The sequence below is a fragment of the Diabrotica undecimpunctata genome, chromosome 10 (genome assembly GCF_040954645.1).
Source record: "Diabrotica undecimpunctata isolate CICGRU chromosome 10, icDiaUnde3, whole genome shotgun sequence".
Classification (NCBI taxonomy): Eukaryota; Metazoa; Arthropoda; class Insecta; order Coleoptera; family Chrysomelidae; genus Diabrotica; species Diabrotica undecimpunctata.
Window position 1 is genome coordinate 28380743 of NC_092812.1, and position 21992 is coordinate 28402734.

At 33.8% G+C, this 21992-nt stretch overlaps 1 protein-coding gene across 1 annotated transcript in view; it reads right to left on the reverse strand.

Annotated features, from left to right (window-relative positions):
* Positions 1–381: 381 nt before the first annotated feature.
* Positions 382–21992, reverse strand: part of LOC140451849 (agrin-like) — a 714345-nt gene continuing 692734 nt past the window's right edge. Inside the window, exons 28-29 of the mRNA XM_072545755.1 lie at positions 21114–21268; positions 382–19556 (exon numbers count right to left, since the gene is read on the reverse strand). Coding sequence (XP_072401856.1) covers positions 19402–19556; positions 21114–21268 — 310 coding nt within the window. The 3' untranslated portion in view covers positions 382–19401. The remainder of the gene's footprint in view (positions 19557–21113; positions 21269–21992) is intronic.

The following is a 21992-nucleotide window of genomic DNA, read 5'->3' on the forward strand; positions in this document are numbered from 1 at the left end:
TTTCGATGCATATAAAATTTACGCTGCGCTTTTATTTTTGTTCTCTAAAATTTAATTTTGTTATCAATCTAACGTTGGGCCAACTTATATGGGAAGAGGTTCGTAGTATGTATAATATTTATTTTGTACATATTTATCAAGAGGGGAGGAGATAGTTGGATTGTAAAATCAAGAGCTCTGTCGTGTCTTGGAAACGTAGGATGCCTTAGGAGAGGAAATTTGGTACAAACGAGAGAGAGGAACAAGGACAAGAAAAGGCTAAGGATCGCTGCAGAATGTAAAGAGCGACGCAGATCATATGGTCGAAAAATGCAGCGGAAAGTAAAGGATGATGATAATTTTGCTATTTAAAAATAACTAGATGTAAAAAAAACTTCAAAATTTAGGTAAGAAAAAAATATATTTATATATTACAGAAAGTATGACTATCTGAAAATCTAAACAATACATATTTAAAGAGATAAGAAAACAGGAAATTGTCACACGTGTTACCAATATTTTTGACTGTTTTCTGTAATCAGACAGTAACGATGTGGGCTGACATTTTTCCAGTATTCTTCTCCAGTTATTGGTTAATTCAACTAACTATCCTAAATTTTCTAAAACTTAACAACATATCAAATTGTTATCTATCAAAGCTATTTACATTGTTGAAAAATATATGGCCAATCCTTAGTGTTTTTACAATAAATCTATAATTTTTTGAAATTTCAGCTTTTAATATATAGTTGATTTTGATGTCTCTACTAAAATAAAAAAAACGACATTAAATACAATGATGACAAAAAACGCAATGTATATTATCAATTTTTATCGTTTTGAATGTAATATATGTAGATATATTACATTCTATATATTGAGATATGAAAATTGTAATAGAACTTTATTACTTAAATGAATCCGTAGTACGTTCTACAAATGTTTGGTATTACAATTTTATTTCAAGTGCCCTCATGTGGCGAAGTTTTTTTTCCTTTACGTTCCTAACATTTTTAATTTATACGTTTGAACTTGCTATATTGTTTATTAAACACCGTTGAAACTGATACACATTGATATAACTTTTTAATAGTATAGTTTTGTAGGATGTTTCTAAGACAGAGACAGTTTTGAGTCAATTAATGTAGTTGTTGACGGCTATTGCATGTCTTGTAATTATACATTAATTTTATGGCTTATAGGCGGATAAGAAAAATATCTCATTTATCGTTCATGTAAATTTTTAGATAATTTAGAGTAACCTGTACATAATTGATTTTTATATGTTTCAGACAGCGCTTAAAAAACTACAAGAGATACAAAAACGGCTTCGGCCACCAAAAAAATTAATAAAATACTAACAAAAGGCGCAATCTACAAAAAATACTAACAAAACTCAAAAAACGGGCAAAGGGGCCCACATCCTCGAGTGCCAAGTCACCGAATTGGGCGAACAAGCAATACAGATCGATGATAAGTCACTAGAGATAGCTAGAGATAGCATATTACGCTGGCCTACATTTGTACCTAGAACTCCCACATGACAAGCACTTTGCTGATAAGAGAGCCTCTATAGTGGTTCCTGTTTACACAAGTTAATCCTCCTCGCTTTAATGCATTGTATCACCCTAATGTCATACCTAAGGAGTGTGCAAGTCTCGTAGGCTGGGTTTAACTATTTCTTGCTCGCTTGTTAGACCTTGAAGATCATCCTGGATCTACCCAAGGCATTTAATTTTGTTAGTCGTCAGCAGCTAGACTCCAGCAGATATGGACTCCAAAAGCATTTTCACTCAAGAAACATTCAAAGAAGAACTAAAATTATTATATACAAAACATTGCTGAGGCCGGTCCTCACATATAGAGCAGAAACATGGACTCTAACGCAGAAAGATGAAATACTTTTGGGAATATTTGAGCGTAAAATACTCCGCAAAATATTTGGAGCTATAAATGACCAAGGGCAGTGGCGCAGAAGATATAATTTTGAATTGTATCAGCTCTTTGATGAGCCAGATGTCATAACGTTCATTAAAACACAGCGACTTAGACGGGCTGGACACATAATACGAATGCCAGAAAATACGATTGCTAAAAAGCTTACCCATGGTAAGTCCTGGACTGTTATTTATACATGTTTGATTATTAAACTCAAAGTAGTCTTGATTTATGCAAATTTTGTGTGCAACTGTAAAATCTCGAGTTCTAAAAGTTCAAGTTCAATTTATTAAAAAAGTCCCAAACTTCATTATTTCATGACAAAAACTATAAATAAAGCTAACATAAACGAGATCTTTCAAAATTTCTTATATTCAGTCAAGTTAAATTTTCAAAATCTTGCCCCCTTATTTTTTTTCCGCTGAAAAATAGCACCCTCTAACCGGCATCAATTCTGCCTTAATAAGATCATAGGGAGGTTGATCTCTAGGTTTTTTAATAGAACTCTGTGGATTTACATGAACAACAATTGAGTCCTATTAATTGGTTGATGAAGAAACGGAATTGTACAGGACTTGTAAAAGGTTTTCTCAAGAGAGTAATGAAAATTCTTTAGTATGATGATGCTCTATAATACTCCTCTAGTCTGTATTAATTATGCTGTTTTCTTGCTAGATCTGGAATCCATTTTTTCTTTCTCTTTTAGTATAGTTCTTGAGATATGAAAATTGTTGCATTAAATACATCTTTATAAACTTTTATGTCATACATAGTTTTAGAATGGTAAATTTATTGGTATTTTTGTATATTTTTTTACAAATGACAATGTGTAATCCAAACGTAAAATTTTACAATGTCTTCTTACTTGTGTTATTTTATATTTAAATATATACAGAGTGATACATTTATATTACAGAGGTGCATATATCCGTCGGAAGAGGAGGCTTCACAATTTCATCAGGAAGTTAGGATGACTAAATCATCAAAATCATAAGGTACCTTTAATTTAGTTTTTTAAGCGTTGAAATCGATCAATATTTCACTGATATAGGAAAAAAAAAACATTATTTTATGCATTTTGTTAAACATAATAAAATCTTGCAGTAAGTAACATATTACATAACGCTCAGGGACCATTATCTAGAGAGTTTATAAAAATAAATGGATTTGTTAACTTCGAAATTTAATGTAATTTGAAAGAATAAAATATTTATTCGAAAATTGTTGTAAAAAATTAATTTAAAAGAGTAGTCTTGTTTTTTGCTAATTAAAATATGGAATACTATTCAGATTTGAAAATAATTTTAAAACGCAATGCTGTGCGGCCACTAGAGTTGACATACCTAGCAAAATTCTTTCTGTGCCTCTCCTGACAACGAAATATGCATTGACAAACTCCGGAGTATGTATGTGCACACTGTATATGAGTTTTAACAAGGAATATGATTTAATTACACTAGAAGCCATTTGAGCATCTTGCATAATCTTAACCGTTTGATAGCTGATTGCAATCAGTCAATAATTTATTTAATAAAATATTTCGATATAACAATACCATCAGTATTATCTGTTCTTGTAAAAATCAATTGACTTTGTAAGCAATTTGGTATTTCTATCGATATGTTGTTTTAAGTAATACTTTAAGTCAGATATCAAAGTATCTGTTTTATATACAATATGTTCATAAAATGTGGAGAAAATCCGTTATTTTACCACATAAGTTTTTTGGAAATTGTACAGTTTTTACTTCAGTTTTCTACTTTGTTACTAATTTTTTCCCACTATCTAAACAAATATGAGCTCATTGCTACTTTAATTGGGTATTCTTTCTAAATGATAGAAGCTTTCATTTTTTTCACATCTAGATAACTATATTCTGATTTCCTGTGACCCATTTTCTATTAAGAAGCTTAAGGAAAGGTTTAAAGGTTTGGGACCAGGTCTAGAGACACTTGACCTAACGTTATTTCGACTAAGACATTAGCTTAATGGCCATTTCACCTAACTTCATTTGACCTACAGTCATTAGAAATAACAGACATTTCACCTAATCCATATTTGACCCAAAGTCATTTGAAATAAGAACCAAAGATATTTCGCCTAAAGACATTTGACCAAACGACACCTCATTTAATGAGATTTCAATTAAACTGATATTAGATACATCTTTTTACTAATTCAGCATTTAATCTTAGCTAGTTTACTGCCGAATGTTGATCTCTCTCATAATTTTGCATCTGTTTCAATCTTGTGCCTCTAGCATCTAATTCCTATGGCAACGTTGTAGACCGTCAGTCCAACGTGTTGGTGGACGACCCCTGCTTCAGTAGGCACTATCTCTTGATCTCCATTTCATTATCCGCTTCGTCCATCCGCTATCTGTCATTCGAGCCACGTAAAGTTCCACTTCAGTGTTCTTGTTTCTCTACAGCATTAGCCATTCCTGATCTTCATCTTAGCTGGCAGCTTGTGATCTTGTTTCGCAGTGAAACGCATGCTTCATCGCCCTTTGAGGCACACGAATCTTTTCATTGTTGTTCTTGTCATGGTCACTGATTAAAGGTTTTTCTTTTAAAGTGGACTTTACAATTTTCATATTATCCAAGAGCTATGCGAGACAGATTATGCAACCGCGCAAGCCCACGCGATATTTCCAAGTGTGCTAGACGAAAATTTAGAACGTGTTCTATTTTTCATGCTATTTTGATGCAATTTATCATTTTCATTTATAAAATTCATGTTGCCAGTATAACAAAATGTATAGGTTAGAATAAAACTTAACCTTCTTGCGCAGTGTAAATTTTATTTATTAGATGTAATAATTTGCGATTTATATTTGAATATATTTAATGCTTGACTGAAATTTTCAAGTGAAATATCTAAAGTTAATGATTTACATACATGTAAAGATAGCATAAGCCATATTGGTATGTCGGACGATTTGAAAATGTGGCTCAACTTTCCGAAAGCTGCCCAAGTCAGTCCTATACGAAGGAGAAGCTCAACAGTTTGGTTATCTTTTCCTATGCGGATCTCATGACCTAGGTAGTTATAGGCCATTACCTAATCTATGGATCGTGTTCCTACTCATATATTATCTTCGCTGACTGATTTGTCATCATCTGGGTTATAGATATATTTTTTTTTCAATTTTTTTATGAAGTAGGATAATTTCTGCGTTGTGCCACCGAGTTGGTATTACATCTAGTAAATAGTTTGACAAGGAACTGCCATAATCCTTTTCCAGTCACTTTGTCAATTTTGGACATCGTGCAGCATCGATCCATACTTCCATCATTTTTCACTAGTTCAGCTCTATTAGGGTATGTATGTCAAATCAATACTTTGCTGTGCTTGACTGGGTATACTTTCCAGTGAGAGTAATGTTGGGTTCGGACTCAGGCTTTTTTCTAGGGTTGGCTCTGAATCAATCTATTTTTTAGCTGACCGTCTTTAGGCAAGTTGGCAGCTTTACCTTTACCACGTCACCGAGCCATAGGTTATCATGGGTCTAATAAACCTTGTGTATAACCCTAGAGTCATTTTGGGGTTAAGTCCCCAACTCTTACCGCACATTCTACATCTGCTTAGGGACATAGTCGCTTTTTGTGTCGTTTTCAGAATGTGAGTATTCCATGTAAGCCTATGACCAAAATATACCCCAAGGTATTTTATTTCTTTGGCAAATGAAATCTCTGTTTTTCCCAGCACCGGTAGTTTTAGGCCTTGTAGTGCTGTTTTTTGGTGAACTTGTCGATGTGTGTTTTTTGAGCATTGACTATCAGTCTCTCTTGTTTACACCAGTCGTCAACTATATTTAGGGGTACTTGCATTTTCTAAGACACCACCTGAGCAAATCTGCCCCTGACAACGATTGCTGTATCGTCAGCATATCCTAGACAATAAAAGCCTTTTGTGGACAGATTTCTGAGGAGATCATCTACCAAGGTTGCCCAAAGTAGAGGGCACAGAACTCCTCCTTGTACACAGTCTCCACCTACTTTTGCTTTGAGGGTTGCTTTACCCAGAGTGGACATTACTGTCCTATTCTCCAGGGATGCCCTTATCCATCTGCATATTACCGCAGGTGCGCCTCGTCTACTCATAGCTCCTATCAAAGAGCTGGTGGTAACATTATTAAATGCCCCTTCTATATCTAAAAAAGCGGCCATTGCTATCTCTTTGTCTTCCATTGACTTTGAGATAAGCTTATTTAAATCATCCAACGCAGAGTCCGTAGATTTACCAGGTTGGTATGCATATTGACGATTGATTAGAGGATCTTTTAGCACTTCATCTCCGATGGTCCGATGTACCTATCAAGAAGCCTTTCCAGTGTTTTTAATAGAAAAGAAGATAGGCTTATCGATCTATATGACTTTGGTGTTAGGTCTGATACTTTACCTACCTTAGGCAAGTATATGATTTTACCTTTTGCCATATTTCCGGTACGACCCCCCATGCTAAACTGGCTTTGAGGGGCTTGCATAGGTATGGTATCAATCCCATATGCAACAGTATTGGATATATGCCATCTGTCCCTGGAGACTTATATGGCCGAAGTGAGCCTTTGGTCTATGTTGGTTTGCCTATCTGCATCATCCAGAATTGTTGAGCCCGAAAAGTGCGTATTTATCAGTTCTCTAAGACTTTCCTCTTTGGTGTCCGTAAATTTGCCATTGGCTTTCTTTAAGAAACCTACTTCTTACGTTGTAGCACCATCCTTTGCCAAGACTTTATGGATTCGAGAACATGCCGGGATATCTGTAATCTCCTCGCAAAACTCTCTCCATGAATTCCTTTTAGCTTTCCGAATTTCTTTATTGTATAGCGTTAGCTACCTGTAGGCATCCGAATCTTGGTTACTTTTGGCTTTATTAAATAGGCTTCGGACTTCCGACTTCATCCTCTTTAAGCCGTTGTTCCACCAGACTGTATTACTGCCCGTACTTTTCCTCGTTTCTTCTGGACAGTTTTCCTGGTAAGCCGCCATAATAGCTTCACTTATCGTTTCTGCCACCGAATCTATAACCTCTGGGCCTTTAGTTAGTCACTTAGTTTCAAATAATAACAGAGATTCATAACCAAAATGAAATAACATTATTAAAAAAGATCCTGAAACATTTGCAAGAGGGGATTCGAAGAATACCATACATACCAATTAATTTAGATCAAATAAAAACAAGTCCCGTAAGTAAGGGAATAATAATAATTTACTTTAAAAAAAAATCTAGAAAGCTGAAACAAAAAATTCTAAAAAATATATCTAAATGTTAAAAAGCACACTGTATGAACATCTGTATATAATCTGTTATAATTAATTGTTAATATATTAGTAATAATACTTATTAAATATAAAAATACTCGCCTATTAATCAAAGACATAAAAAAATAATTAATATTAATATTAGGAATCACAGTGTCATAACGTGATTCATTTGCAAAATACAGTTGGGTCTTAATGTATAGTAATTTTCTGACAATTTTAAGTTGCGATTAAAAGAAAATTATTCTAAATCAAGTAGGTACATAATTAGAAAAGTTAGCATCTAAAATACAATTTAACCAGTTTATAAATGCAGCTCTCTATACAGAGGATACAAAATTTTAGAATCAGTTTCCATTTTAACGTTTAATGAAATATCTGCCTGATATTTCAAGCAGCGCAATCTAGCGCACAATGTCTGGGATAATATCAGATAGAAGATTAGGATTTACCTGACACAAAGCCACTAGATATAGTAAACTTCCTAAGAAGAATGTGGGCTGCACTAATCACTGAGAAATCAGCAGAGAAGGCAAGATAATAAAATTTTAAATTTTAAAAAACTACTTAAAACAAGAAATGTAGCTGGGATATTGTTGAACAAAAATGTTGATTAGCACTTTCTCTGTCGAATAAACCATTTTCTCAGAAACAACACTTTAAGCGACCGGCGATTTAACATGTGTCGTGTGCAAAATCAATTTTTTAAATAAAATGCGTTTTAACTCAATGATGAAAATTCAATAGCTTTTATCAGAGTGTCCTATCGACAAAAATTAAAATGGCTTTTATAGAAGAAAAGTCCTAGAGCCTTCTGCAGCAGGTTATTTTAGAGGTAACTATTTTTTATTTCTATTTAATGTTGTCTATATCTAAAACTGCGAAGAAAAGAGTTATAAAACAATTTTTGCAAAAAATAGGGAAAATGGCCCAAAAATGGTGTGAGCGGCAAACTTATGAGTGAAAAATCATACCTCGGATAATGTGAATCAGAAAAACTTCTACCAAATGTAATTTTAAAGAGGAAGCATAAAAGTTTTCTTCCGTAAAGCAATGCTTACACTTAAACTCTCGGGAAAAAAAGTAATAAGGCATAAAATAAATTTCGTGTGTTCCTGTTTTTTTTTCCTTGGGTTTTTGAATACATTTTTGTCAAATTTTTTTTTTTAACTGTAAAAGGTGACCTTTCGATAGTAAATTTATTTTGAACAACTTTTTTGTAGATGTTTATGTAGAAAAGTGTATAGAAGTCATCCAAATGCACCCTAGTGCATAGGGACAAATTCACCCCTTTCTCAAAAATGCACCCCTTTAAATGGTAGCACTCCGCGGTTTTTTCATACTTGGGGGGACCATATGAAACAATAAAACATCTTTAACGTATAAGTTCCTTTCTGACGTACACCATCAATAGCCTAATTAATAATGGAACGACAAAAACTGTTGAGAAATGATATTATGAAAGCAGAACCCTCAAAAAATATGCTTCATGTATTCATGATGAGTTCATTATTATAACTGTTCCTTTCCAGCAATGTTGTATCACTGTCAACTTTAAATTTATAATAATAATTTAGTATATGAATTATAATTAAATAATATACTACTATATAGTATTATAGTAGGTACATAAACTCATACTTTAGAATAATTCTCTTTTAATGAGATATTAAAATATAATGGAAGTAGAAGAATAGATATGTTACTTCATGTCTGATAAAACACATATTATTGACTAACATTTAACAGTTATATTATATTTATTTGTGAAGACAAATGTAAATGATAATAATGCTTTTAGTAAGAGTTACTACTATTTAAGCAATTAGTTAATACGATGAAAAACTCTAAAGAATGAAAAAAGGATTTTACTCTTTTAAAATAGTACAATTCGATAAACAAAGAAATATTTGCTTCTTGGTTTTACGATAAGTATGATATCGTTAGGCACCTTACACTATTGACGTGGGCATCGTTGGTTGCCTAAATACAGAGACGAATATTATAAATCCTCATAATATCTGTGTTCGTCTGTTCTCTGATAATATCATGATCTTAGACAAAGAAAGAGAAATGACAGGTAAAAAGCCTGTTGTGGCGTTTAACAATATTCTAAATATTTAGAAACACAGAGTTGGCAATAATAGAAAATATAACGGAGTTGCTAAGTTTTCATTGCATCTTAAAGTACCTAATAGTTGTCCTAAGCCATAAAAATTATGTTTTAATTTACAAAACATAAAAACATGGCACTAGTTACATGTGTATATGATGATATGATAACCATATGATGATATGGTAAGAGTAGACAACCGAAATACGGGAGATATCAAAGAGAGGAGTCGGTCAAGACTGTGTACTGTTCCAGTTGCTCTTTGAATTAAATAGTGACGAAGACTACACTTAAAAACCAAATAGTACCTACGATCAGATGGACCTATATGATAAAAAAACAGCTGGTCACAAATAGATGTAAAACACTCCTTAAAATCGAATCGACACACCTAAGGGAGAATAACCATAAGCAAGAAGACATTGACTTTAAGTCTAACGACGAAATGCCCGAAGAATAAGAAAATAAATACCTACTAAGAAAGTTCATTAAGCTGATTAGAAAAAAGTCACCAAGAAATGCTCTAGGTCCCGACTCTATTACGAACAGGTCTCTGAATCTTTCAACGAAAGCAGTGGTTTATCTAAACAACATAATCAAACGTCATGCTGATACTCAAATTGTTACCTAACCTATTGAAAGAAGCCCACGTCATTTTTATACACAAATCGGAAAAAAGAGAAAGTTTTCACAAAACTACAGGCCGATAAGCTTACTTCTAGCAGTCACAAAAATATCAGGACAAGTCATTGTTTTAACACTTTAAGTAGAAAATGAGAGTAATTCCAGAAGTACACTCAGGTGAAGTGTACAGTCAAACTAATGGAGTCCATAGCAGCTAGTTTTAATGATAAGCAATACAGTGATAGAGTATCGCAGAAAGCCTAGTATATAAAATGAAGGAGTTTGCATACAGTGTGGCCATGGCAATAGTGATATCCTCGTACATGTCAGCCCCTATGAAGATGATACCTCAACAGCGACAAAACATAGAACCATAGCAGTAAGGGAGTTACAGACTGTGCTAGATACTCTTGAAGTCTGGTGTATATAAAGGAAAATAGCTGTAAATCCAGAGAAGACTCACGCAGTTACGTTTAAGGAGAAAAGAGAAACCTCCGAAGAACAACTTAAAGTGCAAAAGAAAATCCAAGTATGAGACATAATGAAGTAAGGTCTGACGTTTACTTCCTATTTAAATACAACCATTTACAAAGCAGTAACTGCCCAAGCGAATATAAGAGAACTCATGGAAAAAGAAGTAAGCATTTAAAACGAAAACAAGACTCATCAACGGTACCATACTACCCATATTGATATATGCATTCCTCGACTGGAGACACTCGTGAACTACAAACAAGAAAAAGATCCTCGAAAGTCATGTGAGATACCTACGACTAGCTTGAACGTTCTATGTTCAGAGATATGCAACAAATCAGGATACTAGAGATGGTGGAAGAAAAGGCACGATTGAAAACTACGATGAAAGCACAAACAACTGTAACTCTATTACAGCCGACGACCTGATTCCTTCGTGCGTACGTGAAGGGAGGCATATATTTGACGATAAATGGAATAACTGTTAATGAAACCTTATTTTATATCTTTCTGTAGAGTTTATATTCGATATTTATGTACAAAACGTGCTAGATCTGGCTTATTGAACTATAGAAGTTTATGAAACCAATGAAGTCAATTGGTAACGATTGACTATATAAACAAAGTTGTACATTACCAAACCATTTCCTGATAGTATTATAGCCTGATAGTAGAAAGAAACGTCATATGCATATTCCTAGACGTCTAGAAAGCATTCGACCAGGTCTGGCACACATGCCTGATCGAAAAACTCCAGCTTGCTGGACTGTCCACAACTTTCGTTAAATTAATAAATTTCTATTCACTCCACAAGCTGGAGTACCCCACGATTCAATTCTTGCTCTAATACTACACACAGTCTACAACAGTGCCCTCAATATAGATCGGAATCCTTACTGCTGTACGCTGACTACACTGCGCCCCACACATAGAGTGCGTGGACAAATGTCTGTATTCGAAAGAGCTCAAAACTACTTAGACAGAGTAATTAGGTGGTGCAATAGAAGGAGAGTGACTATTAACGCCTCCAAAACCCAACTAATGCTATTTAAATCTCCCCACTGTGATGTTCAGGGCCGGATAACCCTATTAGGAGAAGACCTTAATCTCAGAAACTCGGTTTCCTATTTGAAAGTCCATTTTAGTAAAACTCTCAACTGGAAAACCGACATACAAAACACCCTAGGCAGGGTAAGAAAAAGGACTAAACTGGGCAATACGTCAAATAAAACATTATTGCATACATACAAAACTTATATAAGACCCATAATCGAATACAAGGCATGCATCTATGCATCGCTTAACACCAGCTAAATGAACACCATCATGGACACAGAAAGGAAAATACTAAGATTCTGCACAAGGAAGCGCTGATACTACTTGTCAGCACTCATACACCAAGTAGCCAATATAACATCAATTTAGGACAGAATCCTGACAACCGAGCCAAACAAATACTTAAAACTCCTTGCAATTGCCGAGGGAAATTACTCCCCAGGGTTCCTAAAAGAAAAGTTCCATTCCCTCCAGCAAAACTTTTAATCCCCATAAAATATCGCAAATAAGCCAAAAACGCTCATTAAGAGCCATTCCTAGTATCGCTGGTAATACCTTGAAGTACCTCTATTTGGCTTGTTTTGTTTACCAACAATTCCTCTTGTACGCTTCTAATCACAATACGTCACCTTCTGAACCTCAGCTGTCTAGCACTCCACCACTACAACTCAACACGCACATCGCCCTTACGTTTACCACACCCTTTGGCTCCACAAAAAAAGGAGCACCCCTTCCTTGAAGAGGCAGAAGCCTAAACAAGGTAAAAACATGGATCTTCATAGCCTGATCTCTCAAATAATTATTAGAATATAAAATATTATCCAATAGTAATCTCTCTAAAAACATCATTAAGATTATGATTTATGTTAGATAGCAACATCAACAGCCAACACTGTTTTAAATATTCATGTTGTTAGTGTCAACCGAAGTAAAATGTTTTTTTTTATAACAGAAGTATGGCACTCTAAAATAATATAAAATACTTGTAGTAGTGTAAAAAATTATAGAAAGACTAGATAACCGATGAAGAGTCAATCTTAATAATTATACTTATTTTGCGTGGAAATTGGACACAAAAGATCTTTGAAATGTAAAGAGTAACACAGTAAAATTACACAACATTATTTTTTTAGTGAATTATTTTCAGAGCTGAAGCTTGAACAGGTAGATCTTAAAATTAAAACGAAGTGACAACAAGTCCAAACATTTGAATCCCATGTACTTTTTTCTCTATCCCTACTTAAAAAAAAATAAATGATACACCAATGCTCAATATTGTAAAATCACAATTTACAAACGAATAGTATGTGGTAAAATTAAACTCAAAAACATTTTCTTTTAATAATTGATACATTCTTCTATTTTATACCGATAAGCTAGGTAGTGGGCATAAAATTAATATTTTGAAAACAAAAACAAAAAGTTGTATTGAAAAATTTACTTGTTCGAGCTTTACTTTCGAAAATAATTTACTTGAAAGAAAAAGAAGCATTTCCACACGATTTATTAAAATTTTGGACGTTTTCAATTTTAACGGTTCTCCAAATTTTAAGAATATTAATTTCTTGAATATAAATAAAGTTCTTTTGTAGTAAATTACTGTTTTTTTTATAAAAATGATGGTATAATGCATAGTGCCAACTGTACTGTGTCAACCTGGAGCAAAATTAGATGGTCCAGATTACTGCTACAGTAGTTTTGGAAAAATTTCTATAACCTTTACACAATTATTCTAATAAAATAACATACATATAGGTACACCAGTTCCGAGAATGAAATATTTAGATATGGAAAATGCAAGCTGTATATTAAAGAGTGATTTGCAAAAGGACAGTCATTATTAGATTTGTAAATGACGGAGATAGCATTTTTTACACTCTAAAGAGACTTTTTTAAAAACAATTCAAATTGTTAAAAAAATTAGGTAGATTTGTTTTAGCATTTAAAAATGCTTCCTAAGCCAGCAAGATGCCTCTATAAGTAGGAGTCTTAATATTGCTTAAATTTAATTATTGAAAAACAGTTTGGTTCTAAATAAAAATAGCCAACCAGTTCCTTTTTGACTTATGTTACTGATAAATATAATACATTTCCAAGCTATCGAAGTAAGATTTCTACTACTGTCATTTTAAAAGACAATAGATCTATTTTCGTTATATTAATAACTGATAATTGATTGAGAAAAATCGTTGAGAGATGGCGCCTGTGAGATTTACCGTCAAACATATGGATTAAGATATTTTATCAGTCGCTAGCTGTAAAAGTTTGTTTTTGTATCGGCATAGCATTGTTTTGTTTTGTTTTTTAATTAAACCTAGTCAAACGGTTTCCTCATCAGGAGAAGGGACACATTTTTGTGTCTCAACCAAATATTATAAAGCAATTCAATTCTTCAATGGGTGGAGTAGACAGCTATGACCAAAACATTAGTCTTTACCGGATCTCTATAAGAGAAAAATGGTACTTTTCGCTAATAGTACATGGAATTATTGACATGGCTATTCAAAACACGTTGCAATTGGACCGAAAAGACGGAGGAAACCTTGGTCAGTTTGAATTTGGAAGACAAATAGGCAACCTTCCTAGAAACCTACAAAAAAGATAACAAACGCGGCCCAACATGACGGAATCCCAACACGGTCTTACATTCAAGATATGATGATATGAACCACGTAATTGTTTATCAAGAAAAACAATCTCGTTGCGGGCTTTGCAAGAAAAAGGTTCAATTTTTGTGTGAAGAATGTAAAATACCATTACACCGAAAAGAATATTTTAAGGATTTCCACACTTTGTATTTTTGTATTAATAAAGTATTACTTTCTAATATATGGGTTAATGTCAAAGTCATCCAAGATAGGATTTGGAGCCTGGTAACTATTACCTGGAAAAATTTATTTATACTTGTATCTGTCTTTTTTTAAATAAAATATTTCGGTTTTAAAGTGCGCTATATACACTCCCCTGCACAAAATTCCGCCACCAACAATATTTGGTTAAGTTTGACAATTTATAACTTTTTTATTTGTATTCCGATTTTCAAGATTTTTTCATCAGTTTGTAGGTACATCTATTGACGTCGTTTGTTATTATTCTGGTAATAAACAGTTTTTGCTTAAGAGGCATTTTACAGTGGTGAATAGAACCGTTATATTTTCTCGTAACTTTAAAAAATTCTATAGAAAAATTGAAGAGTTAATTTTGTTTCATAGTTCTTTCGTACTATCTCGGAGGCATTACTAAGATTTTGTTTTTTAAATTATTGGAATATCTCTTTACTTGTAAAAGCTGCACAATTTTATGTAAATAAAAACACTTATTTACTCATAAACATAAATATCTTGCCTGGCACCGCAAAATAACGTATTTATCAACGTGCTGTTAACACTAGCAGAATGTATGTCTCTGATCTGTTATTTCTTTATCAACTACATCCTTACTTACCCCCAGTAAAGCTTCCGAATTGAGCAACGTGGTCTTCGTAAAGCTTTTGTGAACAAACGACTTTTTACCGTCCATTCTTGTTGGTATTTTCGTTAAAAAGCAAGAAAAATACTGGTTGACAATATTCTCACATAGAACTAAACTTTTTACTAATTTTTGATTTAAATTGGTGTTAATATGCTGGCTTTATGTTCTCTCTAATAAAAAAGTAGCTCTCGAATAAAATTTATGGATGTGAAGAGGAAAAGGTAGAGATAAGAAATGTACTTTGATTTATCTAGTGTTTCGAAAGTTTTAACGCAATCTCCATGCATGTACGCTATAAAGAATAGTGGAACTGATACAATTTTAATCTACTCTAGTTTTTTAAATACCTATTTACATGTTTAACACTTAATGTACAGTGCGTTTAAACAAGGTGAGTTAATAGTATTTGGTTTAAAAACGTTATCCAAAATAGAAATGAAAACCATCAATACAAAGTTCAGTTTTATCTCTTTCTACGTTGTCATATCTTTTGTAGATATGATAGACGTTGCTATTTACTCACCTAGTAGAATATTTCACTTATACAAGTACCTTTATGTTTTAAAAATAAGTTAAATCTGTGGTTACTCTCTAGAATAAGAAAATAAGTGACTAAATCGAAGTCTAACTACCTAAAAATCTCTTAAAAGATTTACTTCAATCAAATAACTCTTTAAGGATACCACGTTGAAGTTTCAAGATCGAAAGCAAATCGCAGTACAATCACTATTTATGCCATTCTTCGTACATGATGGAAATTAGTGTTCCATAATACAACAAAACACAAAAATACTCTGCGGTTTTTTAATTTCTACCAAATATTGTTAACTTTACATGTTTCAGTTTAAAATTGCGTTTGTGAGGAAGCTGAGTTTCAGCAAACCATTTCAATATTGTTCTTTTGGTTAAACAAAATACATCATTTTGTTTACTTTCCTTTAAAACTAAGACAAACTAGTTTTATCCCATTTGCCTCAGTTATACAAACAACTTGGGCACTGGAACTAACAATGATAATGCCATAACCACATTTTAAAAGTATAAGATCTTAAAATATCTTCAGTATTTTTTGGACGACTTTATTAACACGTTGACCGACACTTGCATCTATAGCCGTCAAAGCAAAGTTCAGTATGTGACATGACGGCAATAGCCGTCCAAAAGGTTTTTAGACACAACGGCTAACGCGGCACAAATGTACATTTACCGTTGTACAAGTAGAAGTCTAGTAGGCGAGATAATCAAGAAGTAAAAAGTCCAAAACCTACTAAATTTTTGCAGTACGATGGACCTTAATGAAACTTTTTGCCTTCGATTTATATGCAAATTGCATTATTGAATAAGGAAAATGCATTTTTTAAAGTGCATTTCGAAGTGATTAAAAATGATAAATTTGAAATTCGGAAATAATTGACCGAAATGAGTTCAATATTACTACCCGGGAGTTTCTGGGGTCATTAAACACGAATATCATGACTGCCGTGGACTCCGAGCGATGGCGCATCTGGGCCCCGTCTCCGGGAGTTATGTGGAAATTCGATACAAAATCAGCGTTATTCACGAATATCATACGGTGATGGTCTCCGATGCCCCTGGTGCCTAGAACGGGCCTCGTCTCCTGAAGTTTTTGTGGAAATTCGCGGGTGGTTTTTAAAGTTGCGATCCCAAAACTCCCCGACTATCAAGTTTGCACTGATTTTGTTACGAATTTCCAAAAAAGTATAGGAGACGAGGTGAGCCCTGGGTACCAGGTGCCTCGCATACCATCTCTGACATGATATTAGTGTCCAGCGGCCCAAAAATCACTGAGTAATGAGTTTGCATTGTTTTTGTATCGAACTTCCAAAAAACTCTAGGAGATGAGGCCCAGGTGCATCAGGTCCCTTCATTATATTCATATTCAGTGACCCCAAAAACCCCTGAGTAGTATATTGCCTAATTGTATGCCACAAAATGCGCAAAAACCAAGTCTTAAAACCCACCAAATTCTATTTGCATATCCCAACCAGTAATGGGCAATAAATAAATAGTTAGTTTGTAAAAACAATTTTAACACCCCGTAGGTATCTCGGAAAAGGAAGCACTTGCGGACATACGTTTAAGTATATAGCAAACTGTCATTATTTTTCATACAGAATCACTTCCTGATATTTTACAAATATATATCATTAAAATTAAATCATTCAAAAAGACCAAAAACTGACATTTTAGGGAGAAAATTATATTATGACCACGTCAAAATCAGACATACACGTCCAAATGGAAAGATAAACGGGATGTGATAAGTCTAACAGCTGCTTACCAACCAAGTATGATAAACACAGCTCACTGGTGACAAAAATAAAAGAGAAAACCATTTGAAATAGTGAATTCTTCTTCTTCTTCTTCTTCCTCTTTATAAGCAATTCTGCTTGTTCATTGGCGGATTAATACCTCTATGGAAGGTTATCACTCCATTTTTTGCGCGGTCATTCGATACTTCCTTTGCTGATTGGTAACTTATCTCTTGTTATTTTGACGACAATCTCCTCCATTCTGCTTATGTGGTTACTCCATTCTTTTTTCTATTTTGAGTCCATTCATTTTCTTCTAATGTCTTCACTTCTCTTTCGATCTCTGAGCGTATTTCCTGTTTCCAGTAGCCTTTGCATTGTGGATGTGTCGGGTCTTGTTTCTAAGGCATATGTCATTATTAGTCTTACACTGGCTTTATAAATTCTTGATTTCATCTTCGTGTTAATGTGTCTGTTTCGCCATATAGTGTTGCACTAGCATCCTGCCAGTCTATTTGATTTTTGTACTTGATTTCTCACTTCTTTGTCCAGGTCTCCATAGCTGGACAGTGTAATTCCCAGGTATTTTAGTTCCATTACTTGTTCAATACTGATGCCATCAATTTCTATTTTACATCTGGTTGGTTCTTTGCTTACTATTATTGTTTTAGTTTTCTGAGATAAGATTGTCACTAGAGTATAATAGACCAGCATTTCTGTGTCTGAGTGATCTAAAGAAAGCATTTGACATAGTAAAACTCAAAGGTGTAATACATCTTCTATATAATAGAGAAGTTCCCTTAAATATTATAAAAACTATCGAAAACATCTACCAAAACAACAAAATGGAAGTCGGTATAGAAATAGGGGATTCATTGAGTCCCATGCTCTCTATTTCGATCATGGATGATATCACCAAAAGCGTTAACAAAGGAAGAGGATACAGAAGGGTAAACAAAGAAATAAAAATACTCTGTTACGCAGACGACGCAATATTGATAGCCCAAGATAAAGATAGTCTGCATAGAGTGTCAGGTCGATCTGTAGTTTAATCTTGTATTGATGTCTAGAATTTTTGTCTAGAAAAATGGAAAATCAATTTAATCCTCCAGAATCTTTTGTATTAGATGATGGCAATTTGGCGGCAAACTGGAAAAGGTTCCCTCAAAAATTTAAACTTTACATGGATGCTACCGATTTGTCACGACATATTAAATTTTTTGTTCTTAAAGTATTTGGAACCTAACACAAATGTTGTTATGTACAATTTATGTCAGAGGTGAAAACCAGCACAAATATTATCACAGCACGAAGCCCCAAGGTCATAATTATAACTTGAAAGATGAGCGTAATAATATTGTTCGTCGCAATAGAGTAGATATTAGAGAATCTCTAAATAAATTTAAGTCACAGCCATCTGTAATACTTACAGATACCAATGATGTAGATTCAGATCAATAACCCTCATCCTCAACATAGCTAACAAGGGTCGAATTACCCATCCACCCATATTGACATCAAAAGGAATGTAACTGAACAGTCAGATATTTGCAGAACTAGATCAGGTAAAGTTGTTTAACCTGATCCTCCTTTAAAACTAAATTTGTAAAAGAGGAAGATGTAATATGTGTAACTACACAATGTTAAGGTGGTTGAAGTGCTAAATGGTGAGAGACATGACAGTAACCACTCAGCATAGCTGTCACCAGGATGCAGGCTAACTTCCCTTTACAGAAGATAAGGTTTTGGGCTAGAAGGTGAAGTTTTAATAAACTATGAAATCAAGGATTCTAGTTTTATTTAACTAGAGTTATATCTTACAGTACCAAAGTAAAATTTGCACCAAAATTCTTTTTATTTAGTAAAATATCGCTAAATGAAATAAATCTCTTATGATTATTCCCTCATTTTCTTATGCGGAAATGTCATTGGTACGTTAAAATAATTTTAAGCTAAAAACTTAAACTGAATAAGGTTTTCTTAGTTTTATCTTGTATACTTGAAACAGATAAATTTAAATCCATTACCTAACCATTCACATAAAAGTACAAGATAGTGAAATAACGCCTTTCTGCATATTTTCTCTTTTTCGCCATTTTTGATGACTAAACCTTTTTCAGAAATTTTAGAGTATAAATCAGTCTCATATTTTAAAATCTTTAGTTCTACAAAGACTTTGTAAAAAGTGTTTTAGATTTTTCTTATCCCTATATTTCATTGTCATGGCAAAAATTAATTTTACTTATATCATTATTAGCTAGTAAGTCTATAGGTTTGCCGTGGATGAGGATCTTCTGGATGCAGCCTTCGAAGCCTTTGTAGTATGAGCTGGGTAGGCCTAGTGGTAATGTTGAAGTACCTCCTAAAAACAGAATAAATAATATAAGTATCTAGTCAAGATACTCGGAAAAGAGGTGAGATACATGGTGAAAAAATAAAAACAATGAATAATTTATTTATTTAATCAATACATCCAACCTGTTTTATACCAAATACCTCGTCTCTTTATAAACTAGTCCTCGGTTTTCTGCCTCTTGACTAATTTGACACATCTTGACCAATCTTGGTCTTTGCCTATACCCTGGCAAAGCTGCCTCGCACTTATAATTATTTCTATTGGTTAAGTCTTTCATAAAACTCTCATTTCATAACTCACTTCCATAAACTTTAGAGTCTCACTAATCTCTGAATTGCTTAAGTTTTTTCTTGCATACGTATCTCTGTCTTTTCAGAGAACGTTGTTCTTAGTGCTTTGAATGTATTTTTACGCTTTGTCAATTTTCTGGTTTATTTCTTTCGCCTATTTATGGTGTGTAAATTGATGTTTGGTAAATCTTGATCCAATAATTAGAACCTGAGATATTGCAAAATTAGTGCAAAAACATTGAAAAATTTTGATGGATGTAAGCAAAGCCTTCCTGGATTTAAGCAAAGTCTTCGACAGAGTGTGGTATGAAGGACTGAGATACAAAATAAAAGATTATGGCCACACTGGGGCCATGGTGAAACATCTACTTGTACCTAAGCGACCGGAAGTTCAGGGTCCAGATAGGACCAGTTCTTTCTGAACACGGAATCCCGTAAGCTGGAGTATCACAGGTGGCAGTCTTATCACCCCTCCTGTACAGCCTACACACAGCAGACGTTCCAAAAATACCTGGAACACTAATCAGTCTTTACGTAGACGACACTGCAATCGTGGTAAAACATAGGAACCTGGATATGGCTGTAAGAAATCTACAGACAGCACTGGATACGATGGAAGATTGGTATGAATAAATCAAGAAAAGACCAGAGCGGTTTATCTTTCAAAAGAAAAGAGATAACCCAAAAGAACAGCTATCAGTGCAAGACATATCCATCGAATGGCAAAACTAAGTACCTAGGAGCCACCATGGAGCAAAGTTTAACATTCACACCACATGTTAACGCGACAGTCCAGAAAACATCAATGGCCAGAGCCCAATAAGAAGACTTACGGGAAGAAGAAGCAAATTAGTTATGAAAACAAAATTAAGCCTGATAAACAGCATCATACTACCAATAATTACATATGCATCTCTGCATGGGGTCATACAAGTCACAGCAACAAAAAGAAAATTCAAGGAGCACAAAACTGCATTAGAGAAGCTGCAAACTTGCAAAGATACGTCACTGAAGGGTTCATATTCTGGGGCCTAAAACAAATAAGCGTACTGAATCTGATGGACGAAAAATCAAGAACAATATTCACTAAAAATTAGCAAAAAACCCAAAAAACGGCTTTGGCCACCAAAAAAATTAATAAAACACTAACAAAAGGCGTAAGTCCCAAAAATACTAACAAAATCCAAAAAAACGGACAAGAAGGTCCCACATCCTCGAGCGCCGCGTCACCGAACTGGGCGTAGCCACATTTAATGACGGAAACTTTACTTACCTATCCAAAGTTTAGAATTAGTTCTAAGAGCAATGGCTCCTGTTTTGGCAACTCCTTTGTTTGTATTATGACCGTCCACAGAAATGAATCCCATTCGTTTTCTGCGTCTTACTTGAATTAAATGCCATTCGCCATCATCGACTTTAGTGCGTGATCTGAAATAGAAATTAATCAATCTTAAATAACATATATTTATCTTAAAATATTTAAAGCTGTAATATCAAGTTAATGTAGGATGTGGGGCTGTTTCTCTGCATTTGATAAAGATAACCTACACTAATTTTATTTTATTGACTTCAGTTCTACATTTAAGTGTGCAATTCTGATTTTTCTCTAGATATTGGAAGGTCATGTGTACCTATGTGCATAACATAAAAAAGGGGGTCAAGGGCATTATCTCGTGGTACTCCTGATTTAATCTTTGTGATTTCTGTTGTTACCTATCCATATATTTAAACATCTTTCTTTTATTCAGGATCTCCTATCTGCTTAACTGTGCTTTATTTCTGATGCTGAATTGGTCTTGCCACATCAGATAGTTTTTCTGTTATAGCATTCAGTCATATAAAAAACAGGTTTTATAAGAGTTTCTCAAGAATCTAAAATTGTTTTGTTAGTATTTTTTCATCGGTTCCTAGGACAACTTTATAAATAATAATACATCTGATTAGTTGGTGTTTGGTGGTCATCAGATTTACTACACGTAAAACCAATGATCACTAGACACAAGCTAACAATAACGAAGTTTTAAGTATGGTTCCACGAATAAGAAATATAAGAACGCTCCTTGTATTGGCATGTAAGTAATATTCATATAATTTAAAATTGTACATTCTTACTTATTGGCATAATTTGTATATATTTTGTACCAGACAACAC